The sequence below is a fragment of the Perna viridis genome, chromosome 4 (assembly GCF_037379345.1).
Source record: "Perna viridis isolate PV_CMFRI_1.1 ecotype Kerala chromosome 4, ASM3737934v1, whole genome shotgun sequence".
NCBI lineage: Eukaryota > Metazoa > Mollusca > Bivalvia > Mytilida > Mytilidae > Perna > Perna viridis.
This window is the reverse complement of record NC_142448.1, coordinates 51,950,922-51,965,482: the sequence shown is the minus strand read 5'-3', so window position 1 is coordinate 51,965,482 and position 14,561 is coordinate 51,950,922. Positions and strand designations below refer to the sequence as shown.

Here is a 14,561-nt window from a genome sequence, read left to right as displayed (position 1 = left end):
CTTTGACATATTCACCATATCAATTCTCGTTATAAGGTAGTGGAGACGGCGGAACAGTTATTACAGTAAAACCTGTCTAAACCAAACCCCTAGTAAACAAGAATCCTGTATGAAGAAGACAAATTTTGAAGTGATTTCTAACTCATAAAACTTCTTTCAATTGAATGCCTACCAAAACCACATAAAACCCTCAGTTCGAAATTGACTCGGTTTAAACAGGATACACTGTAGTTAGAACCTGATGAATGCAGAGTCACGTAATCAAGGAATCATAAACTGATAAAGTTCTATCGGAATATGTGCAATATACGATGAAAGTGACGCTCCTTTGCAAAAAACAACAGATACGGTCAAATCGTTATCGGTGGCGCATCAAGGAGGGGATCTGGTGCTTTTGAACCCCTCCTTTGTTGGAAAATTTTTGTTAATTTCAAGCAAAATTTTTGCAAAAAGGTGAGCAAAAAATAGCCTGGAATCCGTCTTTTTTTCTGGACCCTCTTTAAATTCTCTGGATCTGCCCCTGGTTATTCGTTCTCTAGAATCATATATAGTCCCCTTTGTTGTAACCCCAAGTTATAGAAATTCTTTTGAGCTAAAACAACAAAATTTAAACATCAATGGGAGTTGACAATGACAGACAAATAGGAATGAAAACTCCAATAAATTTATCCGGAGTCGGACGTTTTTCTCTATTTATTTTGATTAAACGTAACAATTTACAAACAAGTCAATATTTGAAGGGAAATACCAAATTCAATCAATGTTGATACCTGTTCGTTTTCTGTACACCTGTGTCTAAACTGTGTCATTTAGTTTGATAAACTATTCTCTTATCAATAAAATGAATATTCATACCTTAAGGACCGATCCTAATAGTTTCAAAGTACGCTCACGGCCCAAGATTACACTCAGGTGACTGCTTCTTGAAAATTTCAGTTGATAAAGTCAGTCTAATCTTGCTGATCATTGAGTTCGGTCGCACATGGCACACAAAATGTTTCCTATAAATTAGACCTTCTTTTTTTGGACTTATGTGACATATTTCGAGGATTTTCTTTAAGAAGAAAAATGGGAGAATTGAGATTTCACCAGGCGGCCCGAGATGGCTATTTAGATTTGTTGAGAAGTGCTACAAAAAGAGATTTAAACGGACAGGATGAAGATGGAATGACGGCCACACTCTGGGCGGCATATTCTGGGAACTTAGACGCTCTGAGACAAATTATTGGTAGAGGGTATGTTTCCGTTTTGTCACTGTAATCGTGTTAGGAATGCGGATTTTTCTTAACACATGTTTATAAATATTCGTGTTGAAGACCTTTTGGTGATCTTTTAAAGTATTTACTATTTAGTATTTAGGTTATACGATGGTGAATTTGCAGCGTTTAACCACAGCATTTCTTTTTTTCTATTCTTGGACCTATAAAAAATAGAGGGAATGTGGGGTGGGGTTAAAACCCACAATCTGGAGCAACTAAGCACCGATATCAACTAAAAATATGGTCTAAATGGTTGCGTTTCGATATTTATATGTGTGCATTTGGTACTTCCGGCCAGTATTTTTTTATCAGTTGCTACTTGTCAATGACGTTCTTTACCCTCGGTAGTTAGTTTTGTTTTGTTTTGTTCTGCATTTTTAAAAAACTGACTATCAGATTCACGTCTATCTTTTAATCAATAGTTTTTACATAGAAAAGTACTCTTAAGTTGTACTTGTAACTTTTAATTAAATCCAAGATTCTTGCTCAATACTCAATAAGCTTGTACAGGAGTATAGCGTGTTTCCGACCATGTTTACAATAACACCAATGTAATTAAAACGGCAATAAATTAATTAATTCCAAGATCGTAGTGGAAGCTACTCTGACATATTCCTCTGCACAGAAACACACTGACTGCACGGTTAACTAAAGCGATAACCATGATAATTGAGATTTACAAAAAGTTGACAAAATAGGGGGAGGGTTAAAATCTTCTGAACGCAATGATTTCGCCAATCAAATTTATCCATTACAGTTGTTCAAATAAACCTTTGTATAAAGATTGCGCAAGATTGTACGTGTCTGTAGCATACAACGATTTGATCACTTATGTAATCATAACTATGATTTGAATTTCAACAAGATATGTCCGACCTGAAGGTCTTTTGTACTGCTCGAGTGCTCTGATTGCGGCGTAAATTACATTCTCCATATTATTTTGAACGATTCGGTGAGGAAATGGAAACCTCGTATTTCCCCAATAAGTATTTATATAGTTCTCAAAAAGTTCACATTTAAAGGAACTTCACGTGTTTTAAAAATAACTATGTTTTTCAAAGTTAAAAAAAACATGTTCTTTGGGAAAGGTATTTGCTTAATGTTCAAAACTTTGATCTATAAGACGAGTGTTGTATTTCCTTGTAAACATATTGTAAGGATATATCGTCATCGGGGTCATCCCATTCTCGAAATAAAGTATACACTGAGTACACCTGTCTGTCCGTGTACTTTACAGGTTATCAAACTTAATCATTGGGACAATTCTAGTATCTCCGAAATAAATCGGAGCTGGCGGTCATGTTGTATTACAAATGGACCCCTATCTAAACAACGTACGCATAACAGTTGTATGACAAATGCTTTATAATGTGTCTGTTTCAACTGAAATTGACAATGTTTTTACAGTAAAAGGAAGAGTATAAAGCTTGTCATGTATCTAAACATTTTGTGTTAACTCCTTTGTGCTAGAATTATATTCCACTGATACAAAGTACAAAGATCATATAGTCTGAAATAAGAATACACAAGCGCACTCAAATTATGGTGTCTTTTGAGTATTTAATGAATTCATTAGCGCAGTTTACCAGTTTGTGTTGTGACAAGTATACTATTACATGTATCAATTGTACATGTATACGTATTCTTCTAGTTGCAGTTAAAACATCGAGCATAACATTTATCACACAATTACAAATTAAGTTTATTATAAGTACATAAAATTGAAATTGTTTAATCTTTCTAATACTGTCATTATACAACTCAGCTATAGTGTTCTATTATACAGGAGCGGATCCAGACACTTTGAAAAGCAGGGATGCCAGCCGGGGTTCCTCAGAAAAAAGGGGGTGCTAGGACATTATTTGTCATTTTTTGTCAATTTTATAAATGAAATATACAAATTTTCCCATAAAAAGGGGGATGCCTGCACCCCTCTGGATCCGCCACTGTTATAGTAATGCTCTGAAATGATTTTATTTCAGACCATCGAGACACTGTTCAATGCCAACAATGAATATATCGTTAACTTGTCTAAACCGGTCATGTTCAGAACTTATTCAGTAAACTTAAGTATTTTATGTACATGTGTAACCAAACAGTCGGTCGAATTCGAATAATTGAACAGTAAAGATGTTGCATATCAGTGGCGGATCTAGGTTACAGACCACCAATTCAACCAATGAGCATTTGGAACGTATGCAAAAATAGTCCTACGCAGAAATTACCCCTATTCCTCATAGTGCTGTGAAAAAAGTTCTCATCTCATTTAAAAAATTTAAACAGTTTCTGAAAGGAAAAACATTTCTGTACATTTTATAGGTGCATTTTGCTTCTTGTGATGTGAAGCCTAATCTCCATAATTATTTCTAAATATACCCCTATTTTGTGAAAACACTGGGATTTCCCATGCTATTTATAGACACTTCACTTCCGGTGACCAGTACTGCACTGCAAGTCTGCTAACCCCACATGCCATTCTGAGGATTGTGAGCTGACATATGTAGAATCATGCTGATATATAGTCCTCTGCAGGGTAAAGTTAAGGTAAAGTCCAGAGAAGCCATTGAATATTGTGAAATTAGCATAGAAGCCTATGGGAAGTGGAATTAGTGGTTTTTAGCCTCTAGGGGGTGCAAGGGGTTGGCATCCCTCCTTTTTATTGGAACATTTGTTATTTTCATGTGTAAATTTAACAAAAACTGGTAGATAATGTCCTAGAACCTCCCCTTTTTCTGAGGAATCCTAGCTGGCACCCCTCCTTTTCAAAGTGTCTGGATCCGCCCTTGCATGTACACAGGCAAGTATTGTTCACGTGAAATTCGTGCGAATTGGACTTCACGTTAAATTCACGCAAGCTTCACATGTATATCGTGATTTTCACGTGAAATTCACTAAACGAGAACTTCATGTGAAAAGTTCTTGTGAAATTCACATGATGGCTCGATTCACATGAAATTTCACGTGAAATCTATCTCCAATTTTATTTGCTCAATTCGAGTGACGATCAATTGAAATGTTTATGCAAATTATGTGAAATGATTTTGCTTGTGTACTTAAGTGGTTCGGTTTAAACAAGTTTTAATACGGAATAATCGGATTCTGAACAAGAAAAATGCAGCGACATGAGGATTACCCCCCCCCCTTTTATCCGCTTGACACTTAACTAAAGTCCATGGGAATGATTATGGTAACCAGGTCTTCATAGAACAAAGTTTTAACTTCGTGATCCAAACCTGACTACAGAAAATGCATTACGAACAGATTCACAGACCTAAAATTATTTGCCCTATACGTTGCTTTGCTGAACATACATCTCCTTGCGTTAAAGGGGCGTGGTTAAGGCCTAAGGCTTGTAAAACTAGTTAAACGCCACCGCTCCACAGTCAGATGTTGGTCAGACATGCACCTGTCAGAAGGTGTTGGTCTTTAGTTTATCATTGTTCTATTACCGCGGATTTCATTACTTTTGTTCTCGGAGCATTTCAGATCTTACGTAAAGGTGTGTTTACACTTACTGAAGATCTCTGAAAGTTTTTACTATTTTGTATTTAGGTTATACGGTGATGCATAAAATTTGTTGCGTTTCACCATATCCGTTCTTTTTTCTACATCTGTGATATTCCATTCTATCAATTGTCTATTAGAAAAAAATGAAGGGCATCGAACCAATATTGCCGCGGCCGATCGGTCACTACACAGGATGAAAAGGACTGTTGAATACCAATTTTGTCAACATTGCTCCTAAATTTCACCAAAAAGTAATTCGTATTTAAACCCAAGGATATTTTGCTGATAGGAAGAGCCATATTTTACATGAAACCTTATTTGCACTTCAATCTTAATAATATAATAAATATTTTATGGATTATTGCGTTGTCGGACAATGGATGTTGTCAGCTTTTAAAGGCTTTTGTCATTCGATTGCTAATGTTTGTTTAAGATAAGGGACGAGTTTTTGGGGACGAATCGCAGTTGATGTATCGATTTCGAAGTTTAAAATGTGCATACTTAGATATATTGTCAATAAATTGAAGGAAACTAAGTTGCTCGTGTCACTCCGGTTATCTTGGCTTCATGCTGTTTAAAGAAATAGATATGTCATACATGTAAAAGTTCGATTTTAAGGACAAAATACTAGCACTCACTTTGTTGTCATTTGAAATCAATTTAGTCAGAGATCCTTGTAAACCATTTGGTTTTGTTTTTATATCAAGCCCCTCCTAGAAAAACTCACTTTTAAGGGGAGAACTAAAGTGATCTTGGTTGAATGGTTAGTCTTAAGTGCATGTGGATGAAAAATCAAGAGAACCAGGATACGAACGGCAATAAAAAGAACATAATCCATAGATACGACTAAACAAAAGAAAATATATACAGAAACGACAGTATATGAGCAATTAACTCGAACTTCATTAAAAATCGGGAGTATGGATCAGGTGCACCGGTAGGGTAAGCACCCTCTGCTCTTCTAGAAACACCCGCAGTGTTTAAAAATCTAGGTGTATATAGACCTCTTTTACGGAAAGCTATTAGTGTTAGGTGTTTTTTCGTGATCATTTTAAAGGCGTTATATATACAATTTAACGACTTCGTAGCTCGTAACTCGTGAATATATTGAGTTAGAGACGTAATTATTACGAGTAACGGAGTCGTTATAACGAGTTAACGAAGCCGTTATGAGGGTGTAGTTTTGATTTACTTACAACTTTGAACAACTGTCAGGCCCTAAGGGATGCGATTATCAGTACCATTTTTAATGGAAATTTCCATTACACAATTTTGAATGTGTAATTCCGATTTTGAGTGCGTCATTTAATTTCGCTGTACAATTTAGCGATTTCTGGTGCATGCCAAGTTTGAAATCTCAGTGCGAAATAGAAGTTACGAGTGCGTAATGATATTTTTTACATTACATTTTTATTACGAGAACGGCGTGCCATAGCTTTCACCACTCTCCGGTTAGAACATTAATAACACCGATAATTAAAAACAAATCAGAAAATTTCTTAAAACAGACATTTTTTCCGTTTGTATAATTTACGTTTCTGTGACTGATAAGTAAGACGACATCTTATTTCACAGACGTAGCCTTCCTCTTTCACGGAGTTTGACCTAGATAGAACCAGTGCGGGAAATGCTCCTACTTCCGGATCACCTAGACTACCCGTTATTTAGTGTGTTCCATGATTTTATTATTTTCTGAGTGATTTTTTCACGTCTTTTGCGATTTGGTCTTCGTCCATAGCCATGTTGTCACTTTGGCACTGTTGAATAAAAATTTTGGTCTTTCAAAACGAAAAACACTCAATTGTGTAAACGCTCTTAGAAGCACCGTTAACCATGGGATCATAGATCCATTAAAACATTAAAGTTGACATATAAGCATGCACTAAATGTCCTTCAACGAAAATCGTCAGTAGGTGTAATTTCTCCCTAACAAATCCTCCTGTTAAAGCCACTCCATGACGAGCGGACGATACGCATTACAGTGTCGTTATTTACTATGACCCTGAGATCGTAAACATTTACCACGACAAAATCCTAAAATGATGTCATCTTGTGAACTGCAAAGAAAAAATATTTTCGTCGGTTGGGAGTATGTTTTATAACAAAATACGTAGGAAATTTGGTAGGTGGGTACTTACATAACGAATTACCGCACACACTTGGACGATTTATTATGTTTGGCACATTGTAAAACAAGATATAAAGTGATTTTCGTGGAATGGGAAATTTTAACTGGTCCCTCAAAGTTGTCACTGTGAAGTTTTAAAGGACAGAGTTTGAAACCGCAATTTCTTATCCCATTTCCAATGTCTTTCATGACTGGGTATGTATAATCCTATCCCCTCTTCTCTGAAACAATCTATCAAAATTTTATTTATCGGTGAAAACGATATAAAGCTATAATACAAGAATCAAATTTTATAAACCCGTAAAGCCATGTTTTTTCATGCTAAATGACATTTAGAAGGAGATTTGTACGGGAGTGTATCCGGATTTAGTAACCAATTTTTGACACTTCCTTGCGATTTTAAGTACTTAAACTAGGAGCGAACCACAATTGGACAAAATCAATGGAGATTTTAGAATGTGTTCTTCACACTGAAGTCATTTTTACAACCATAATCCATGTTGAAGAGTCTACTAAAGACATTTCATGTTCATTTATTCGATTTATGGCATCTGGCCATGTTTGTTGGCACATTTCTTTATCTCAGAGAAAATTGATTAGTTTAAAAGGAAAGTGAACTCCTGGTGGCATGCTATCGACTCTCTTATCGTTTAACTTTTAAACGGGTATTGAAACTTTTCTTTTATTTTACATATTGGCCGTTACGATATGGGAAGAATTAAGGAACCAAAGTCGTTCGGAATTTCTTGGTTACTAAAACACCAAAGAATACTTCAAATAAAATAAATATTATGACACGCCTTTGAAGTTATCGAATATAGCTGCTTGAAATTAAGCTGAACCGGGCAACCCTGATGTTGTTTAACACACCGATAAAACAAAAGCATGTGCAGCCACATTAGTTAGTGCAATGTCATTCCCTGGAAATATTCACATGCACTGCTTCGTTGTCAAATTTGGAAGTTAAGCGTACCAGCGATGTTCGGTTACTAAGCTTCAAACAGAATGTATGCTATTTTGTGGTGAAAGGACTATTTTAATAAAAAAAATGCATTCTTTAAAAAAAGAAAAACGGGTTGAAGTGTTAAAATTACGGACTCATCTAACCCATGCATTTGTCTGTGGTACAATTTTCTATCGTTCACGTCAAATCGCCGCCATCACTTTTACTATTCCCTTCACATTTTACTATTAGCCCTATATCTATTATCAAATGTGCTATTAAATGAAAGGTCTGACATGTACATACATACAAACCGTTCATGTTTTGTTTGCCAGAATCATGCGAACTTTATCAGAGTTTGTAATAGGATGAATAAACTTTTAACTTATTTCAAACATTGAAATAAATATAAATGCGATTAAGGAGAACAAACAGAAAACTGTGGATTTAGTCATCTAGTTTGTTCCCATTATCCCCATGTGTTGATATAGTACATCGAGTAACTTGTACATTTCCATTCAAGGTAGATGACAGTTTGAGGATACTAAAGCCGTTGATGGGGTAGGGGACTAGGGACACAAACTAGCACTTCCCAAAAATGATAATGCTAAAAGTATACCAATCTTTCCCGTGTATGTAATATATGTTCAAATATTAATGTTGTATTGTAAGGCAAAAATGAAATCAAAAGACAACACACGAAAAAGGTCGTTGAAGGTCTAAGGAGTTATTTTTGTTCAAAAGTCTTAGAAGAAATTAACAAATGGAAATATTTATTTCTTGTATAAGTTCCTGAATCGAAAACATCCCCCTTTAAATTTCCAGATCCGCTTTAGTGCGAATTTCCTATGATCCTGCAACCCTCATCTTTTTTCTTAGGATGTGTCAGAGGAAATTCGGACTAGATCTGCCCTGCGTTGTATGGTATATATATATAATGTGTCCTTATCTAACCAAAAAGAGGAAATTTATCTATACCAAAAATATTTTTAAGCATCTTCATATTAGTAGATAGGGATTACAGACCTTTGTAAATCGAACCCCCCCTTTCCCATCTCCCTCCTGTACGTTTACCATTATAGAACGCTTGTTTGATATCTATGCAATTGCAACACTACAAGCATTTTTTTTTTAATTTTGGTATAACTTATGTCCAATCCAATTGCCTGTAAGTTTAGGATATGTTTAAACTAAACGAACAGAAAAAAATGCTAGATGTTGATGTATGACAATATAAAAGGTTACACATGAATATAACACTAGTATCAGAGTGCAGTACACTTAGGTTTCTATATTGAACTGTATTGCTATAGTGAAGTTTATTTGAAAACATACACACGAAAGCTCTAAAAATGAGTAGTTAATAATGGCGGCAAACAATTAGCAGAAACTCTGTGCTGACTGCACAATATCTGTGGCTTTTTGCAAATAAAGCGATCTAATTAAATAATTATTATACTTCACCGCACTAGCTGCCATTCAGACTTCAGATGTAATACATCTATTCAACGGATAAGTGTAAAATCTTGTTTTCAATTTTCATGGGAAAAAGTTAAAATGGTTCTTTTTAGTTTTTTTTTCTATTATTTCGCTTCATGTTTGTACTGGAACGATAAATCTATTTTGTGTAGAGAGGCTTATTTATAAAGAGTAATCAAGGGAACCAAGGTTATAGTGGCAATTTTAAATATAAAAACATGTTTGGAGAAATAAGGATAAAATTATATGTAGAATATTTACTCTGCTATAGTGCTTATTATATAGAAAAGAAGGAAGTGAATCACACATTGCAACCATCACGTCAGCTGCCCTGTATCTTGGCGACAAAGTTCAAGATCATTATGGTGTAACAACATAAAGTGAAATGTGTGGCGCTCTATAGGCCCTGGATTGGCACCCCCGGTTCCAATTGCAATTGCCTGTACCACCGAAGTCAATTTTGACTGTTTCAATATTATCCCGCATGTCTATTTGGATAATTTTCAGACAAAATTAACAATATGGACAGTTTACAATTAAGAACTATTGTCTGAATAAAAAAAAAATTAAAAAAAACGGGTCGTTATTCTTCTTCTTACCTTATTCACTTCAAAAATAATTCTTGCGATTCAATTTCGCAGTTTTGTTTAAAAACTAGGTTACATATTACTACAATACCGTATTAGGCGATGTAATTTTTAATTGATATACAGACACCTGAACTTTATCACCTGCTGTATTGATACTGAATGAATGTACGGTTACTTTCTGTTTAAAACTTATCTGTTAAATTCAGAATTATTGAAATATTTGACTATAGACGGCCTATACATAGACAATAAAGATTAGATAAAGGGGATTGTATCGTTCGTGTGTAAACTGGATACGCCAATAAAACAAATTAAAATTCTCAATTATAACTATAAGCATGTGACATCAAATATGCGAATACGTATTTAGTGACATGAAATTGGACCACATGACCTTGGCACGGTGTTTGTCACATGACTGATTTTGGTGTTGATTTCTAACGGTTTACCGAAAAATGGAGACAAAATATTACAAGCAAACTTTAGTTTCGCGTTTTATCCTATTGTTGCATGCATGTATATGGCCAAATTAACTAATTGGCACTGAAAAGGCCCAAGCGGACCCAAGGGATGTTCTGGCGCTTTGTACATCCCTTTTTTGAAGAGATATTTTGTTGATATACATTCATGGCAAATGATACCTATAATACTCTGGAACCCCCTTTTTCAAAACCCCCGAATCCACGCATGAGAAGTATAAAGAAACAACTGACTATATTTTTATATCTCATATATTCGCATGGCATAACCTATACCGGTCTGCGCTTTTTATTATGAGATTTGTTAACGTCCACGACTACTTTTATAGACGGGATAATTTTAAGAAAAACCTTTTGTTAATTTTTGCAAGGGAGCGACCATTTTAAAATTTTGGTAGGGTAAGGGTATTATCAAATTCGAAATGAGAGAGGGGGTTGGACTTGTAATACATAAATGGCGACCAATCAGTCCTATGACGATGGACCCAGTGGTTGGGAAAAATTAGGAGCGATACTATAACAATAAAAAAAAACAGGTTAAAATGGAAGCCAAGCCCTTCACTTAAAATTAAATAGTTTCTACAAAGGATTTATTGTTAAAAATCTACTACTCCGGCATATTGCCAGTGATCCTTGTACGTCCGTCACCCGCATTCCGCCATGAAGCCGTGTGTTTGTAGTTTACACGTCCGTTTTATATATTTAAAGTTTAAATATTTTTCTTTTTTTCTCTTTTCAGTGGTGATCCAAACAAATCGGACTTGACTGGATTTACATGTCTGCATCATGCGTGCAAGAACGGGCATGAAAACATTGTTCACTTCTTAGTCAATTTCGGATGTAATATATGGGCACTGGACAATGATTATCACACAGCCCTTGACATTGCTAATCTTTACGACAGGGGAGACATTGCCACGTTCTTAGACGCAACACATTCAAAACAGGAAATGAAAAATCCTAAAGTCGTGCAAAGTTTAAAAGAAAAGGCGACACGTGAAGTCGAAAACAATATCAAAAGGTATGAAAAATTGCAAAAGGAAGTTGACAAAATTGTACGTAAACAGGAAAAAATTCGCGAGGAAATGGAAAACGACTTTAAACCTCCTTCAAAAGGTAACATTTTTAAGACACTTACTCTGAAATTTAGAGGAAATAATACAGCTCAACGACAAAAGTTCTTACAAAACGCAAGCGGGCAATCAAACTTTTCTGATTTAGCACGCGGTACTGCGAAACGAGGGATAGCAAAGAAAATAGCAATGAAACAAATGAGTCAAGATGGAAACTATGCGGAACCGAAAGATTTCGGTACAAGCGGCAGACGGACACTTACCTCTTTGGCTCCAGGATCAAAACTTGTTCAAGGCTCAGCCTCTGATGTCATGTACTTGACAAATCGCGAAAACGAAACTCAAGGAATAAGACCAGCTTTGAATAATGTGTTTTCGGGAATGCCAAGTTCGAAAAATAAATGGAAAAGTGATTCGGACCTCCTCGATAGTGGCATAGACGAAACGGACAATGGAGACGACGAAGAAGAAAAACCAGGCATTTTTAATCGGCCTATGTTAGGGAAAATATCGTTTTTGAAAAGTCATACCGGAATGGCTGGTACATTCACTGGTATGTCAAATGGTCATCGGTCTGCCTCAGTAGACGATCTTGATGGAATTGAGCATGTAGTTAATGGCTTTCATTTAGCAGACGACGAATCGAGTATGCACGGCGACACCAATCAAATGTCGACGAATCAAATGAAAGATGTCCCATGGGAAGAAGAAGTTATTGATGACGACGACGACGCTACGCCTCTCGTTCGATTTTTGGAAACTTGTCAGCTGAGTGGTTATTTGCATTTATTTACGAAAGAAGACATTGATTTAAGTCAGCTTACGTTTTTAACAGACAATGACCTAGTTCAATTGGGACTTCCAATGGGTCCGCGTCGTGCTATCCAACACGCGATAAAACGACGACAGGACGTTATGTCACAACCTTGTCCAATATCCGACAGTTTTCTGTGATTCTATCGACTCAATAATCCATCTAATTGCTATCTTGCCTAATCAGTATTCCAACTTCATTTGGATTGTGCCATTTCGTTCTGAAATAAATCAGACATTTCCGCATGTGTTTGGAATTAAATTTCTGTGATTACATTCAATGGAACTTAATCAAAGGAGTGTTAACATTCAGTATACCAATTCAAAATTGTTTCTGTTACATTGGTTAGACATTTAGTATCGTAAAGCAGTGGCGGATCCGAGGTGGTGGGGTGGGAGTGGGGGTCGGAATAGGGGTTTAAAAACCCATTTGTTGGATAATGTTGTTATTCTTTTTTTACAAGATTTGGATCAATGAGCATATGGTGGCATGGAATCCCCCTTTTATAAATTTCCGGAACCGCCTCTGTAAGGCCACTGCAATAAGTTTCGTGTTCACCAGACATGCCTTGAAAAAAGTGCTACCAAGCGAATGTTTGTGTTTTCATAAATCATTTTCATGTTGCAGTTGTTGCATTTTTGATAATCATTTTTAATAAGTCCTTTTCAAGAATTGTTTGACACAGGCGATTTTTTTAGGATAAAAAAACCCTACTTCAATCACTAAAGCGAGGGGGCGATATTGTTCACATTGGAACAATTATCTTCATTTTTTGTTCGTGTGCAGGCGGGTCTGGAGAACTTGTTACTAATAACAGTGGCCCAAGTGTTACATACATGTACGTGTAGTGTGATAATGATTCTAATATGACGTGATTCAAAGCTCTTTAGACCACAGCTATGGTAAAAAGGTGATAAACACATGACCAACATTTCGTTCAACACATGGGCTGCGTCTATTAAAAATATGGATTAAGAAATTAGTCCTATTAGAATCGAAATAAAATACGGAAACTCCATTTTATCATCGTTTTACCATTGGCAGGCCATTTATGTCGTTATTTAACCCTTCGTTATCGCTCGGGGTAAAACAATACGACATAAATGGCCAGGCCTTGGTAAAAAGTAATTAAATTTAGTTTCCATAATTTATTTCCTAAATATAGTCTAGTCAAGTAATGAGTCGGCAAATTACGAAGTGCTCAGAAGTGTTACACATTAATTGTAATTATTTATCATAAAGTGATATTTGTGAATTATTTTGAATTATTTAATTATTTTGTAGTTGCATTAAGGTTAATGACTACCAAAATTTGAAATGACCTAATTTTCACGATGCTACGATTGTTTGTGAAGCAAGTGATTCATTGCAAACCTTCTGCTGTAGCTATGGTTATTCGAGACGCAGATGTTACAATGATGATTTCATAAGCAACTCGGCGGGTGTTTTCGGAAAAGCATAGGACGCTTTCCCTTCCGATGCACCTGGTCTATGCTCCCAGTTTTTAGCGGAATCCGAGTTTCATGCTCATTTACTTTTGTTATTTTATATGTATTAATTGGTTTTTTATGTTCTTTGTTGTGTTTGTCTGTTTTCCCTGTCTAGTCTTTGTCACTGGATTACATTCTTTTGACTTCCGCTAGAATCTTGGTTCCCTTGATTACTCTGTCAGGTATGCTGGTTAATTGAAAACTGATAAAAATGACCTACAATTTGGGGGAAAATCCATAAGCCATCGACTATAGCTCATTTTGTTTCCTAATAAATGGGTTGGAACACAGGGGCTTGCTCTCACTATCTAATATGCAACCCGACTAGAAACTTCGTTGTCTATATACCAGCCGGGTTGCATATTTGATAATGGGAGCTGATCGTTTTTAGTCCACACGTTTTCAAAATGATGAGGGCAGGTAGAGGTGCGAAATCAGTGTCGGCTCAGACAACTTCAGTAGATGAATAAGACCCTTAAAATGATAAATTCCCATAATTTTGATCAGAGATTCCTTTTGTTTAAAAATGAGGACACGTAAGAATTCAGATGTAACAATACCATAGATTATGTATGATACAGGGAAATCCATGCACAAATTAGCAATGCTGAAAAAAAACCAAAAAGAGATGCTGAAGGACATACTGTACAACACAAAAGAAAAAGCACGCAGACTGAAAAAGGAACAGCTGATTTCAGTCATTTCAGTAGGAGATAATTACTGATATGGACAAATGTAGGCATTATTGGAGTTGTACACATGTATCAATTTTTGCCTGATTCATACAAAGACTTGTACT

At 35.8% G+C, this 14,561-nt stretch overlaps 1 protein-coding gene across 1 annotated transcript; it reads left to right on the top strand.

The window, feature by feature from the left end:
* Positions 1-937: 937 nt before the first annotated feature.
* LOC148620479 (pre-mRNA splicing regulator USH1G-like) lies at positions 938-13,530 on the top strand. Its single transcript, XM_088581374.1, has 2 exons — positions 938-1,235; positions 11,125-13,530. Exons 1-2 carry the CDS (start codon positions 1,069-1,071, stop codon positions 12,410-12,412), a joined length of 1,455 nt encoding a protein of 484 aa, XP_088437500.1. The 5' UTR covers positions 938-1,068; the 3' UTR covers positions 12,413-13,530.
* Positions 13,531-14,561: the final 1,031 nt, after the last annotated feature.